The sequence below is a fragment of the Solea solea genome, chromosome 18 (assembly GCF_958295425.1).
Source record: "Solea solea chromosome 18, fSolSol10.1, whole genome shotgun sequence".
Classification (NCBI taxonomy): domain Eukaryota; kingdom Metazoa; phylum Chordata; class Actinopteri; order Pleuronectiformes; family Soleidae; genus Solea; species Solea solea.
Window position 1 is genome coordinate 1939856 of NC_081151.1, and position 12719 is coordinate 1952574.

General features: G+C 42.5%; 1 protein-coding gene across 2 annotated transcripts in view; it reads right to left on the reverse strand.

The window, feature by feature from the left end:
* The window catches only part of LOC131444498 (peroxidasin), a 46688-nt gene extending 37258 nt beyond the window's left edge, over positions 1-9430 (reverse strand). For both annotated transcript variants that reach the window (XM_058614858.1, XM_058614857.1), the window contains exon 1: positions 9053-9430. In XM_058614858.1, coding sequence (XP_058470841.1) covers positions 9053-9237 — 185 coding nt within the window. In that variant the 5' untranslated portion in view covers positions 9238-9430. The remainder of the gene's footprint in view (positions 1-9052) is intronic.
* Positions 9431-12719: the final 3289 nt, after the last annotated feature.

The following is a 12719-nucleotide window of genomic DNA, read 5'->3' on the forward strand; positions in this document are numbered from 1 at the left end:
GACGCCAGAGTCATGAGAATCTGAAATGTTTGGAGGAAAAAGAAAAGCAGCTTTGAATTCCGCTCTCTTTTCCCCTCCCCTGTGAAACTATGTCTGATGCAATCTGTAATACAAACCATCCCCAGCATACAGATTTAATGCAGATGCTGAATTCATCCATTAGCTCAGCCCCGTTCTACTCCCCTTCATGGCCGACAGGCTCTGCAACGTGAACCCGTGTCTTCCTGAGTTTTTCATTTCTTGTTTTCTTGTGAAAAATGAGCCAAAGTCAATTATTTAAAAGAGAAAGAAGTGATGTTATAGCCAGTGAAATGCTTATGGGTCATCTGCTCACATATGGATCCAGTCAGAGTGGATACAACTCAGCGTCTCATGTGCTGCCTTCCTTTTGTATAGACTGCAGCACAAGAATACAAAAACAAGACTATCACAAACTACACAAAGCACACAGACGGCTGGGTATTGATTAAAAATGTCTAGATAGTATCAATATTTGCAACTTTGTCATCATATGCATCATTTAAATGACATGTCACGGTAAAAGTCTTAAGTCTTAAGTCTTTGCAGGTCAAACTGTGTACTTGAGAGCTTCTCTCTCACTCACACATACATGCTCAGCCTCACAGCCAATCATGAGCTCTGTTACATCTCAGTCAAACAGCATGCTGCACGACTAATGGACGAGGCAGAGTATTGGAGTTTGACAATGCTGCTCATGATTCTGACCAATAATAATGACATTTTATTCATAAATGCAAATATAGAGAAACAATCCACCATGTGCATTTGTATCTGGATCATAGTGATTTCAGTGTGCAGTGGTTTTTAATGTAAATGTTTCTAAGACCTGACACTTGGGAAGTTAAGTGATAACACATCGATCAGCACGTTGATGACGACACTGTTCTGTATCTGTTCTACGCTGAGTGTCCACAGCCGGGTGAGGGTCCACCACGGAGAGAACAGGGATCAATGCAAGCTGAATGAAGACGTAGGAAAAACCAAGGTGCAGCGGAGTGCACTGCCTGAACATGCAGGGGGAGGGGCCGTCCCACCCAAGCTCAGAGGGGCCACGATGAGAGGAAGATGAAGGGGAAAGGAAGGAGGAGAAAAGGCCTATGTGCTGTTTCTTAAATCCGTGTCTTTCCCTGTTTATCACACGAGTACAGAAACACTGTATGTTGTGAGTAAAGCTTTAAATGATGATGTTGTTAGAATGTTAATTAGTGTACAATTACACTACCTTCATAGACATGACTAAGGTAACTGCTAACACAACCATTTATCCTCTGTGTGTGTGTGTGTGTCTATGGAAGCTTGTTGATTGCAGTGAATAGAATGTCACATAACTTTCTCACATGGTTAATACACATTTCTGATTGTTCAATTTAAACAAAATTCACTTTTTTTTTCACTTCTTTAGCGTATATTCAACATTTGCAAAATGATAGCTGATGGAAACCCAGTTGTTAAAGAGCTACGTGTGTTTTAATCTGCGTTCCAAACCCTGATCCTACCCAACCATCACAGACCAGACTGTGTGTACTGTGTTTAACGACACTTTTGTCTTTTTACAGATACTAATTTACGTGATCTACATTCGTAGCGTAAATTCTCATTTTTTTCCACCGCAACTAAACAGGAAATGATGACTTCAGAGCTGTAAAGCTGCTGTGTGACTGTTTATTGTAAAGGAAGAAGAGAAGAATCATGAGTCAATCCTCAGAGGAGAGGAACTACAGGACGTTTCATAAACAATGTCTTTGTGAGACATTCTTCAGTTCATTAAAAAGTAAAACAAGCACAAACTGCTGAACTTTACGATTCTTGTTTTAAAGGAGTCGGTTAACTCCCCATTCATGTGCTGGGATGGCACTTTGCCACAGGCGACTATAAAACAGCACAGCCAACAGCCAACAGCAGAGAGGCTGACAGAGCGGAGCATGACAGTGGAGCAGCGTCCTCGGGTCAGTAATCACCGAGCAACTCCACAACAAAAGCACTGATACACGAGAGAGGAGAACAAAAGAGAATTTCAGCTCTTTTTTGGAAACAAAGACGTTTGTTATTTACCCACACGGTAGTTTGGGCCCATAATTAAAGAGGCATTTAGATCAAAGCCAACAAAGGGAAAAAGAGTTCAATAACATGTGGCCTATGAGACTTAATCCATGTTTTTAAACATACAATCACTCAAGCATCTTGTTATCAGAATGTCACAATTCAGTCTTTAAATAGAAACTCAGCCAAACTCCTGAAGCCAATGTTTTATAATTCACTTCAGTAAATGAAGTCATTCAAATGAACTTTAACACACATTAAACATACACAGTACATTACATGTGTAATCCAAGTGTTAATCCAACACTCACACCTGGGACCTTACATGATACTGAAACTAACACAACAGTTGTGTATGCAGGAATTCCCACAACCTGGTATTAGTGTTTTTACTTAAGTTGAGGGTCCTGAATTCTCCTTCCATGACTGTTCATATGACACTTTGAGTAAACGTCAAGTATGGAGATGCTTTTGTCCTAAATCCTTCCATGTGTATGTGCCAGCATCACTATCCTTATGGGATGTTAATGAATGATCTCGGGGCCAGAGACCTTCCAACATTAGCCGTTAGTCGATTCATCCGTTTCCTGTCATCTGTGTCTCATTTATCTGGACCTCACATACCATGCAGTTACAACGTCTACCAGGAGAGGGCGCACAATTTGTAACACTAACTTCCGCCATAGTTAATAATAATTAGAACCTATTTCGCAGCATTTCAGGCAGAGGAGGGGGCAGCTACAGTCGTCATGCTGGTCTTTGTGGATCGCGACTCTTCTTCTAATGCATCTTAAAAAGCTGGATGTAAACTCATGTGAAAAGGTCGTTGTTGTTGTTTTATTATAGATAAACAATAGATAAACTATACATCTTATGACTTCTGATGATGACTTTATGAAGGCTGCATATTATGTATGCACCATCTGTGGTGCAGAGGTAGAAATACTTCCACTCACTGTTTCATGAGTTTTCATGTCCGACATTCAACATCACCGATGTCTTCTCCTGATGAGCAAAGAGGTTATTAACTGGTAACTGGTAATTACCTCATACAGTCTGAAGTGCTTGTAGGCTGCGTGTTCTACATAGACTGCATAAATTACCACCCAAGTTCGAACCAAATTACCGATAAAAAGTGACAGCACACTGTCTGAGATGGAAGTGAAGGTCTAGTGAGTGCACTGAGGTGATTTAGGGACAGAGAAACTCTTGAATGGTTTACTACTAGACTTGAGACTGCACAGTCCTCCTGTAACATGTACATCAGTTGAAATGATCACAAAAGAGCACACAAGCCACGACGGAAACCATAAGCGGAGTCCAAGGCTTCACTCACCGAAAGCATCCGTGTGGAAACTCCGCACTGAACCCATCGACTTCAAATTTCAACCCTAACAATGCTGCTTCGCCAGGCACCTCAGAGGTTTGACACACACCCAGTGAGAGCTCGTGGTTCTTTGAGAGAAGGTTTATACACCATAATAGCTACATGTCAATCACAACAGAGGGATTTAAGAAGCTCGACTGGTTTGTGTAACTGGCTGACCACCCATCCGTACGCCCAAATCAACGGACAAAAGAAACTATGTTGAGAGTTCTCCAGAGAGAAAGCTTTCAACAATATACAAGGACCCACGGAGAGGAGAAAATATCTGATGGGATCAATTTGGGCCAGAAAAAGAGAGATTGTATCATTGAGTGTAAGGGAGAGAGAGACAGCTGTCTGTCAAGTGGTGACAGAGATGGAATACCACGCATTAGCCTTAATATGAGCCATTCATGCTTCTGCAGCAGAGTGTGCGTTTCATAATATGAAGAGGAAGTTACTACACAAACGAAGAAGAACCACAGTTCCCAGACACACTCAAAAAACTGCAGTCTCACCTTTAACTGTCACCTATTCTCACATACTGGACCTTTAGAGGATATTATGCAAATATAGTCCATCAATGCTTATTATTATTATTATCATCAAGATTTTCTTGGCCAGGGACCACAATAACCTCCAGACTTGTACTAATATACTCACATTTACTTTAATCAGCAGAAGGTGCTGACTGTGAATAAACATGAGAACCGGCCAAAAAGAATCCTCCACTTTCAGGCAATGAAAATGTGCACGGGCAGAAAAATGGTCTTAGGTGTGTAATCCATATTCATCAGTGGAGTTACTGTGTTAGAGTGGGTGACATGCACACACCAGTCTCCTTGGTAAGTAATCAATCTCTCACACATTTTTCTTTACCAGCAAAAGAAAAATATCTGGCTCTGCATCGAAGACATTTATCGTTTCAATTAAGTTCCAACGTTTCTTTGTATTCACACAGCGGCAGATATGTGTGGATTCCTGTGTGAGTGAGGGCGATGGGTGAACCTGGCCTCTGCCCAGTTCCACCAGCATCTGAATGCCATGTGTGGACCTCTCCTCTCATTCCCTCTCCCCCTCCCCGGTCAGAGAAGCCCTTTGGCTTTGAGTCACAGGCCCATGTGGGCTTGCCAAGACCTCTCCAGTGCGGGTGAGTCATCGTGAGCTAAACAAGAACATGGCTGGATCCTGAACCAGGATCTCCAAACATGGATGTGGTGACTCTCTGCAAAAAAAAAACAACCGCCTGTGTTCAAGTAAGCAGGATTTGTTTGTTGTTGGGGGAGCTGTAGTGGACAACAAGAGCCTCGCAGAGTCTTACAGAGCCTGGAGGAGCTGGACTGCTGAGTACAGCTGAAGGTCATTACTGCACAAATAGAAGGGCAGAGCACATACAGAACTGAGGGAACAATCACCGGATCTGTCCACCTTCAGGCTGGAAATGTTGAGTAATTAACCAAACACATTTATACTGATAAAGCACGACAGTGTCATCAGTCCAAACGTTTCTTTTGTTCCGACTTTAATGACTATAATCTTCTCATTGACTTGCCAGGTATGACGTCCTCCACAGGTTACAGAAGAAGAGTCACACGACTACACCGACCCCACAGTCTCACAACACTGTAACACCATAACACAATAAACCACAGTACCAGAAACTAGGGCTGAACTATGTGTGATGTTGACAGATTAGATTAGATGTAATATCTTCTTTTGAGAAAAAAGTTTTCCTTGTTTTTAAAAGCAGGAAAAGTCATCACAGATACCTTATCACGATATGATGACACCCACAATCTGTTGATATTATATAAATATAATATCGATATATCACCCCGCCTTGAGTTATAGTAGCATGCATCTGCCAGAGTGAGAACTTGGTGTGTTTAATCCATCCGTCTGTTTTCTACCGCTTTATCCTCCACAGGAGAGTCACAGGTGCCAAACAAACAACCATCCACTCTCACAATCACACCTATGGTCAATTTAGAGTGTCCAATTTACCTAATTCCCATATTGCATGTTTTTGGACAGTGGGAGGAAGCCGGAGAACCTGGAGAAAACTCACGCACACACGAGGAGAACATGCAAACTCCATGTTCCACTCGGGGCTGGAACCAGTGCTGACATATGCATACGTAAATGTCAGCGTGATCCTGAACGTCTCACCAAACGTTTTGTTCGACAATCCATCGGAAAGAAAAATGTACTGCACACATTTATTTGACACGGCATATTTGGCTGCAGAAATAGCGTTATGAAAAACAAGATAACTACTAAAATCTGACTTCTCCACAGAAACAGGAGAAAACCACTCGCTTATGTCACAAAATGAGCCTTTGTGTGTCCTTGCTGTGGCTGCCCGAGGCCTCCATGAAGAACATGATGTCATCAAACTGGCTGTAAACACATTTCTGCAGAACAGTCAACTCTGAAATCTGATTAACAAACTCGCCACAACACGGTCCAGGTGTACGACACATTCAACTCATATTCATAAAACTGGAGTTGTGAAAGTGTTTCCCCAGAATTCACCAGCTGTCCCGTGTTGATGGGCACAGGAAGGGGCCAGAGGAGCTCCTTTCAACAACTATCTTGGGCCCAATCTAACTGTGCAAATGAGCTAAGCTTTGGGGATTTCTGGCTTTGCATTCCAAAACGCTGCAGAGACTCAGAGTGCCTCACAAAGCCTGACTGCAGCGAATTCCACACAATGGAAGTGCACTTTCCCTCCCTGACTCACCAGCACTGTCACTCACTTGGACCAGGCCGCAGTGAGTGAGTGAGTGAGTGAGTGAGTGACTACTTATGATCACTGATGCTCACTTAAAACATTCGGATGTTCTGACCTGAGCCACAAAAAAGAGACACACCTCTCTCTGTGTTTATGCTTTTCAGTGAGGGTCGGATAGACGGTAACCAGAAGAGAAGTACCTGTATGGGGATCCTAATAAACAAACAACAATCTGACAAATACTGGGGTTCAATAAAAACATGTCGATCAACATAAATAAGAAGCTAAAACCAGCAAAGACTAGACAGAATACAAAGAAAACTTACAGTAGCTATGCCTTACAAGAAAGTCATCAACTCATTGTTTCAGCCCAGGTTTCCCACACCTTGTTCGACATCAAATTCAATGACTTTTCAAGGACTTTCCAGGACCAATTCCCTCAAATCCAAGGACCAAATGTGCTGACACAGCTTAAGATGGGAGAGCAACTTGCCCACTAACGTCCCGCTCTACATTTGACCAAGTGGGAGATCATTTTCACATCATTTGCTCTCTCTACTGTTACTCACTCATTGTTCTGCATGGAATCTCAGGTCAGAAACAGAGAGAGACAGTGGACAGTGTCCACAACACCACTGCAGGACACATGAAACAGTAGGTGATGTCATTGGCAGCGGGAGACATTTACCTAAATATCAACTTAACTCACTTTCTTGCACAAAATTCAAGCACTTTCAATGACCCACTTCTTTTTAGGTTTTTTTTTTATTCAAATTCACAAACTTTCAAGTACTTCAAGGACCCATGGGAACCCTGTTAGAACCTCATTCTTTGCAACATTGTAGAAACTAAATGACCAAATTTACTAAACACAAAGGCCAGTTACCAGATTCACAACTGACTGAATGTTCACATATGTACAGTATATATACATTATAGCTACATTATAACAAGTCACCGATATTTCAAAGTCATAATCCCAAGGTAATAATCAGCAAAGACGTCCAAACACGGAACCCAGAGCTACCGAGTCATGAAATCCAAAACCTGGTGCTTTGATATTGCACGTCATACACAAGAGGAATACTTGTCGCAGAGTCTTTGTCTGGAGTTGCTAAGGTAATTCCAGTAAAACAAACAGTTTATATTCGACGCTGGCAACACAGCAGTAATGTAGAAGCAATCATTTCAGCAAATCCCCGAGAAGATATGCAGCAGTGTCATGACAAAGGAAATGTAATTTATGATCATGCCTCGAGCAGAAAGTCCACAGAGAAAACAGCTGAAAAACAAATGTAGGCCAGAAAGAGAAAAAAGTCCATGTTTCTGGGTCCAAGTGTCATGTAGAAAGACTCCTGGCAAAAAGCCCGTGTGCAGTTGTACCTCAGGGCCGACGCTTCTCTACTGCACTGGCCCAGAGGAAACTGAAAGAAAGAAACGTTCAAAACTAAAATATTCACCGTTTTAATCCACTTAAAAACACCTGTCAGTGTAGTGACTCTCTTCTATGGTCGGTGTTTCCTCATAATCAACGTGAAGACGTCACTTTCATTTTGAAACAGTGTTTTGTGTTTGTCATGACAGAAGTTAAATCTTCTCCTATATAATAATATAATCTTGTTATTATCCCATATTATTCAGTTCCTACAAGAGTCTGTATCCAGTTAAGAGAAAGAATGCAGTTCCTGTACCTGCACGGCACATGCACGACTGCAGGTCAAACAAATACTACACCCACTCTGACTTAATCCTGCAAAGCTCTCGTGATCTCGACCAAAGCCAGGAAGGACGGTGCGATACACAAGTGATATGAAACACAGAAACTCATCCCAGTAAAATACATGTTCTCACTCTGTCTTGACTGCCATGTTATGGGGCTTAATTGGATCAGCCACAGCAGACAGACCACAAATTGCAGGAACACAACTGCTCCTCACATTTAGACATTCCTGAGAAGACACTTCGTCTTCCCAGGTGAGCTCAGGAGAGGACGAGCAGCGGGGAGGAGGAGAAGGAAGGACGAGCCGGGTACGAAGTGTGTTCATGTCCTGACACGACAGCCGAGCAGAGGCAACAAGTGGCTGAGGCTTCAAAGCTCCTACAAGGAGTTCCTGGGAAACCACAGCGTCCTGGGATCACATTCACACACACGTTCTAAACTAGCTCTTACTTTACTTTGGGAGGCGTCTGGGGCAGAGGATAGGGCAGATTCTGAGTATGCTGCTGTGGTGCATTTGTCCCCCTGCCCACAGCCTGAAAGGAGCTTTTTATAGAGCCATCCATTATGGACTGGACTGCAGTGAACCACTAAAGACAAAAGACAGGGCAGATACTGTACATGCAGTGACTGATGGACAGGAACATTAGAGCAGCTTAATGAAGTCATTAATCCACAGAAGAAGGCTGATCTGGAATAAATGAAGTCTAACTTTACCCACAACAACACTCCTGGTGTTGAGGGAGGAAAAGACGCTGGTCAAAGTGTGTCATGTCCCAGAGACGTGGACTAGCCCGTGGTTCGCGTACCTCTGTGTGACCCTAAAAAGCCTTTTCATTAACCTCTGCTGCAGCTCACAGCTGAACTCACTGGCAGGTGTCATAACTGTGCGTCATAAACGCTGCGCTGCAACATTTACCTGCGACTTTAGCACGAGATCGACTTTTCCTGAGACACTGCAGCGACTTCACTTCACTTCAGAGCCGAGAGTCAAAGTTACCTCTGCGCTCTTCAACTAACCAAACCAACCCGAGACAACGGTGTGGACACATTGTTGCAGGCATACTTTAAACACTCGCGTGTTCTCTGTTCCGTGTTCCCGGGGCTCGGTCCCTCGGTCCCTCGGTCGCTCGGTCGCTGCTAAATCACAGCACAGCGGCGAGCAGCTACTTACAGGATGGTGGTCTGAGGCGCGACAGCCGGCACCGTCTCCAGGTTCAGATGCATACATCTCACCGTGGTTCGGAAACACAAGCAGCGGCTCGGGCAACAAAGTCCAAAGTGTGGTCCGCCGGCGAGCAGCAACAACGCGGCCGCGAGCAGACACGGAGAAAAGAGCTGGGCAGCCCGCAGCGCCATTGCTGAGCAGTGAGCCGAGCAGAGCACACACACAGACCGCCAGCTGGCCCTCTGCACACACACACACTCACACACACACACACACACACAGACACACTCACTCACTCACACACAGACACACTCACTCAGTCAGTCACACACAGACACGCAGGAGTACACTAACACACAACCACTAACTACTAACACAGAGGCAGAGAGAGAGAGAGACACACACACAGAGAGAGACACACACACACACACACAGAGAGACACACACACACACACACACACACACACACACAGAGAAAAAACAGAACGTTGTGTTCCCCCCTCATGTATTTCCCCAGTTCAATTACAGAGTAACATATTAACTATTTCAGATTGTTTTGTAAATCAAAATAAACAAATAAAGAATATTTACCAACCACCTATGTTGGTTTTCATAGCCTAAAACCATGGTTCTCAAACCACCAGTGGTACGCGAGAGCTTCCTCTGGTGGTACTTGGGAGGAAAATCACAATTACTGTTCTGCTTTATAGTGCATAGGAAATGAAACAAATAATAATAATAAAAATATGAAGAATTAGAATTAGAGTCACCTTATCTCTCGCTCCATCTTAATCTAATTTCACTTCACCAGTATAGATGAGGAAGAGGAGGATAAATCTGCCTCCTGTGAAAAGTTACACCTGTATTTTAACGTTGGTTAAAGTTGTATTTTCTCAGGTGATATAAAATGTTTGAGAACCACTGACTTTGTTCTTCGACCTGTCGCGTGTACGTTTTAAATACAAACAAATGTCAGTTACAGTCAGTTTCATTGTTATGTCTGTGCACACAATGCGGATTAAGACGAGTATGTGCTCCACGATGACAGTATCTCTGAGTACAGCAGTGACGTTCACAACCTGCACACAGGAAGTGAAGTTCCATGTCAACATAGAGACAACAGCCAACCCTGGGCTGGTAAAGTGAGACGGCTGCAGACTCGAGAGAAACGACAGAAACACTTCAGGTCCAACAGTGTTGCTTGGCAGAGTCCCATTTCACGTAGTTTCAGATCATGGAGACTGAACAATAATAACATTACAGCAGCTCGATTGGATCATTTATTTCCCATTTTGAGGCGAAAGCTCACTGTGCAAATAAGAGTGAATGTCTGTGCCCACAGAAACCCAACCAAGAAGAAAGAGAAAGCTCTACATCCTTTTTTGGTGTGCAAAGGCCGCTGTAGCTCCCTGCCGTGCTTGGGAATGACGGGTTAGTGGAGGAGTCTCCCGTCTGCTGCACTAAATATCACAAATTCTTACACACTTGACCTTTAAAAAAGACCATAAGTTAATAAAAGCCCCGCCCAAAGTAACAATCACTCCCCATCCTTTCATTTGGTATATTCTCAGTGCTGTTTTTGCAATTGTGTAGTTATTTTAACATTTTCTACAGCAAATTTTGAGAGTTAATGTAACATTGGTTAACTCCTACATCTACAGGAGAGTGACAGCAGCCTCTTACGCAACAGTTTGTGCCACAACCACTTTTAAGTCTCCAAATAAGAGCCTAAACATGCATTTTCCATTCCCATAGAAAACTCCACTTCCTCACGTATAAAGGAAACTGTGTTTTGAAAATTCCACCATTGAAGTCAAATCAGTGAGCCAGGATATACACCAGGGTCCTGCACCTTGTAAAACCACGTGGAACCAAGCAATTAATAATACTTACTTCATCTGTGCTTGTTCTGACATGTTGGTGAATTTGCCTTGAAAGTTTAGTGAAGGTCACGAGGTGAAAAATGACAAAAATGAACAGAGGAATGTACAAAAAAAAACCCTCTCATCATTTCATTCAGTTTGAAAGGTCGCTGGCGGCCCCTGGTGGCAGCAACAGGTCCTGCCTGTAAAATGAAGTACCAAGTTAACCAAGTTAACCAAGTTGGTTAAAAGGTTAAAAAAACAACTGTGGAAAGAAACAGTGTTATTTTTTCGTTCACATTCGTTTGCCTTTAAACTAGAGAAATAAATACATAATGCAACTTAACCTGAAGTTGGAGTGTCTTAGTTGTTACTAATACTTGCAATATTATCTTGTTTCTGTGTATTTCTACCTGTCCTGCTGAAGAGCAAGCAGCCTTTCAATCCTCTCTAATAAAACTTTAGGAAACAATTGTAAAACACACTGATTTTGGCCAGAAAATGATACAAATTACAACCAGTTTTGTCTTTGCATGACTGAAAACTATGATTCATCGAGGATTATCTCAGGGAACAATGTAAAGCTAAGCTAAAGGAATCACTGAGTTTAGACTCGTGGGCTAATTAGCATCTGATTAATCACAGGCGTGTCCACTTGGTGCACAAATCACACACAAGCATGAGAATGGAGACACATTCCAGTGTCATGAAAATGTTGTATCTTTGTAAATAATCTGCTGGTGACACATCACAACACAGACTTTAGAGTTTTTCTTCATGTTCTGGTGGAACACAAAAGAGTCCTGGCCCAGTTCTAGGCAACTAATGATATAAATATAAACTAATATTTAACATTAGTTTAGCTAAAACAACTGGAATTCCTTGTGACATGAATCTACTGTTACTGGCACAGTCTATTGTTATTGTTAGCATTTCCAAAGCTAACAGTGCTATCTCAGTGGTTCTCCACAGCCTGACACACTCACTGCAGACAGATATTCACCAGACAAGCATTGTTTTAGTTAATTATGTGAACTGAATATGTTTGTAATCTGTATTTCCTCATAATCTCTCATTTTTGCATAGCTTCTTGGGCTTTCCCACGCCCTCTTTTGGCCAAATCAATAAAAAAATTTTGGTTTTGAGTTCCCTGTTTGTGCAAAGTCTGGGTCATTTCAAAGTCAGCACTATATTTATTGAGTTAAACCTGAAGTCAGACCATTTGTGAACACCAAATGAAATACAAGTGCTGCATAGAACATAATAAATGCTACAAAAATACCATTGATGTATCTCATATAATGTGTTGTACATTAGACTTAGCTGACATGTGAGCTGCGGCACTGATTGGTCAGGGTGATTCAGTGCCGGTGACGGATCAATGACGGCTAATGATCCATCTGAGTCAAGAACTGAAAAGCAAACAGACGTGATCAGTGAAAGAATGACCCCCCCACCTGCTGACATTCAAACACGGACCATATGCAGTGAGACTGACTTAGAGACATTAGTCGTCAAACTTCCAACATAAATAAATAAATATTTCAGGAAAGTGGAACGACGCCAGGTCAGAAGCTGAAAAAAAAGTTTTGTAAGGAATCTGTACAAAATGTTCTGCCTCAATCTGAATATAAAATCTCTGGTTGTTGCACTTGTTGTCGTCATTTATGAAAGTCAGGCTGTGAAAATGATCTGTTCAGACATGTTACAGTGTTTCACGTCCTGGCAGCAAGATTTTTTTAAAGCCATAGTGCGTAATCTTTTAAATATAAACAAGTGCACAGACATTTGGAAGGGCAGGGGCACCAATT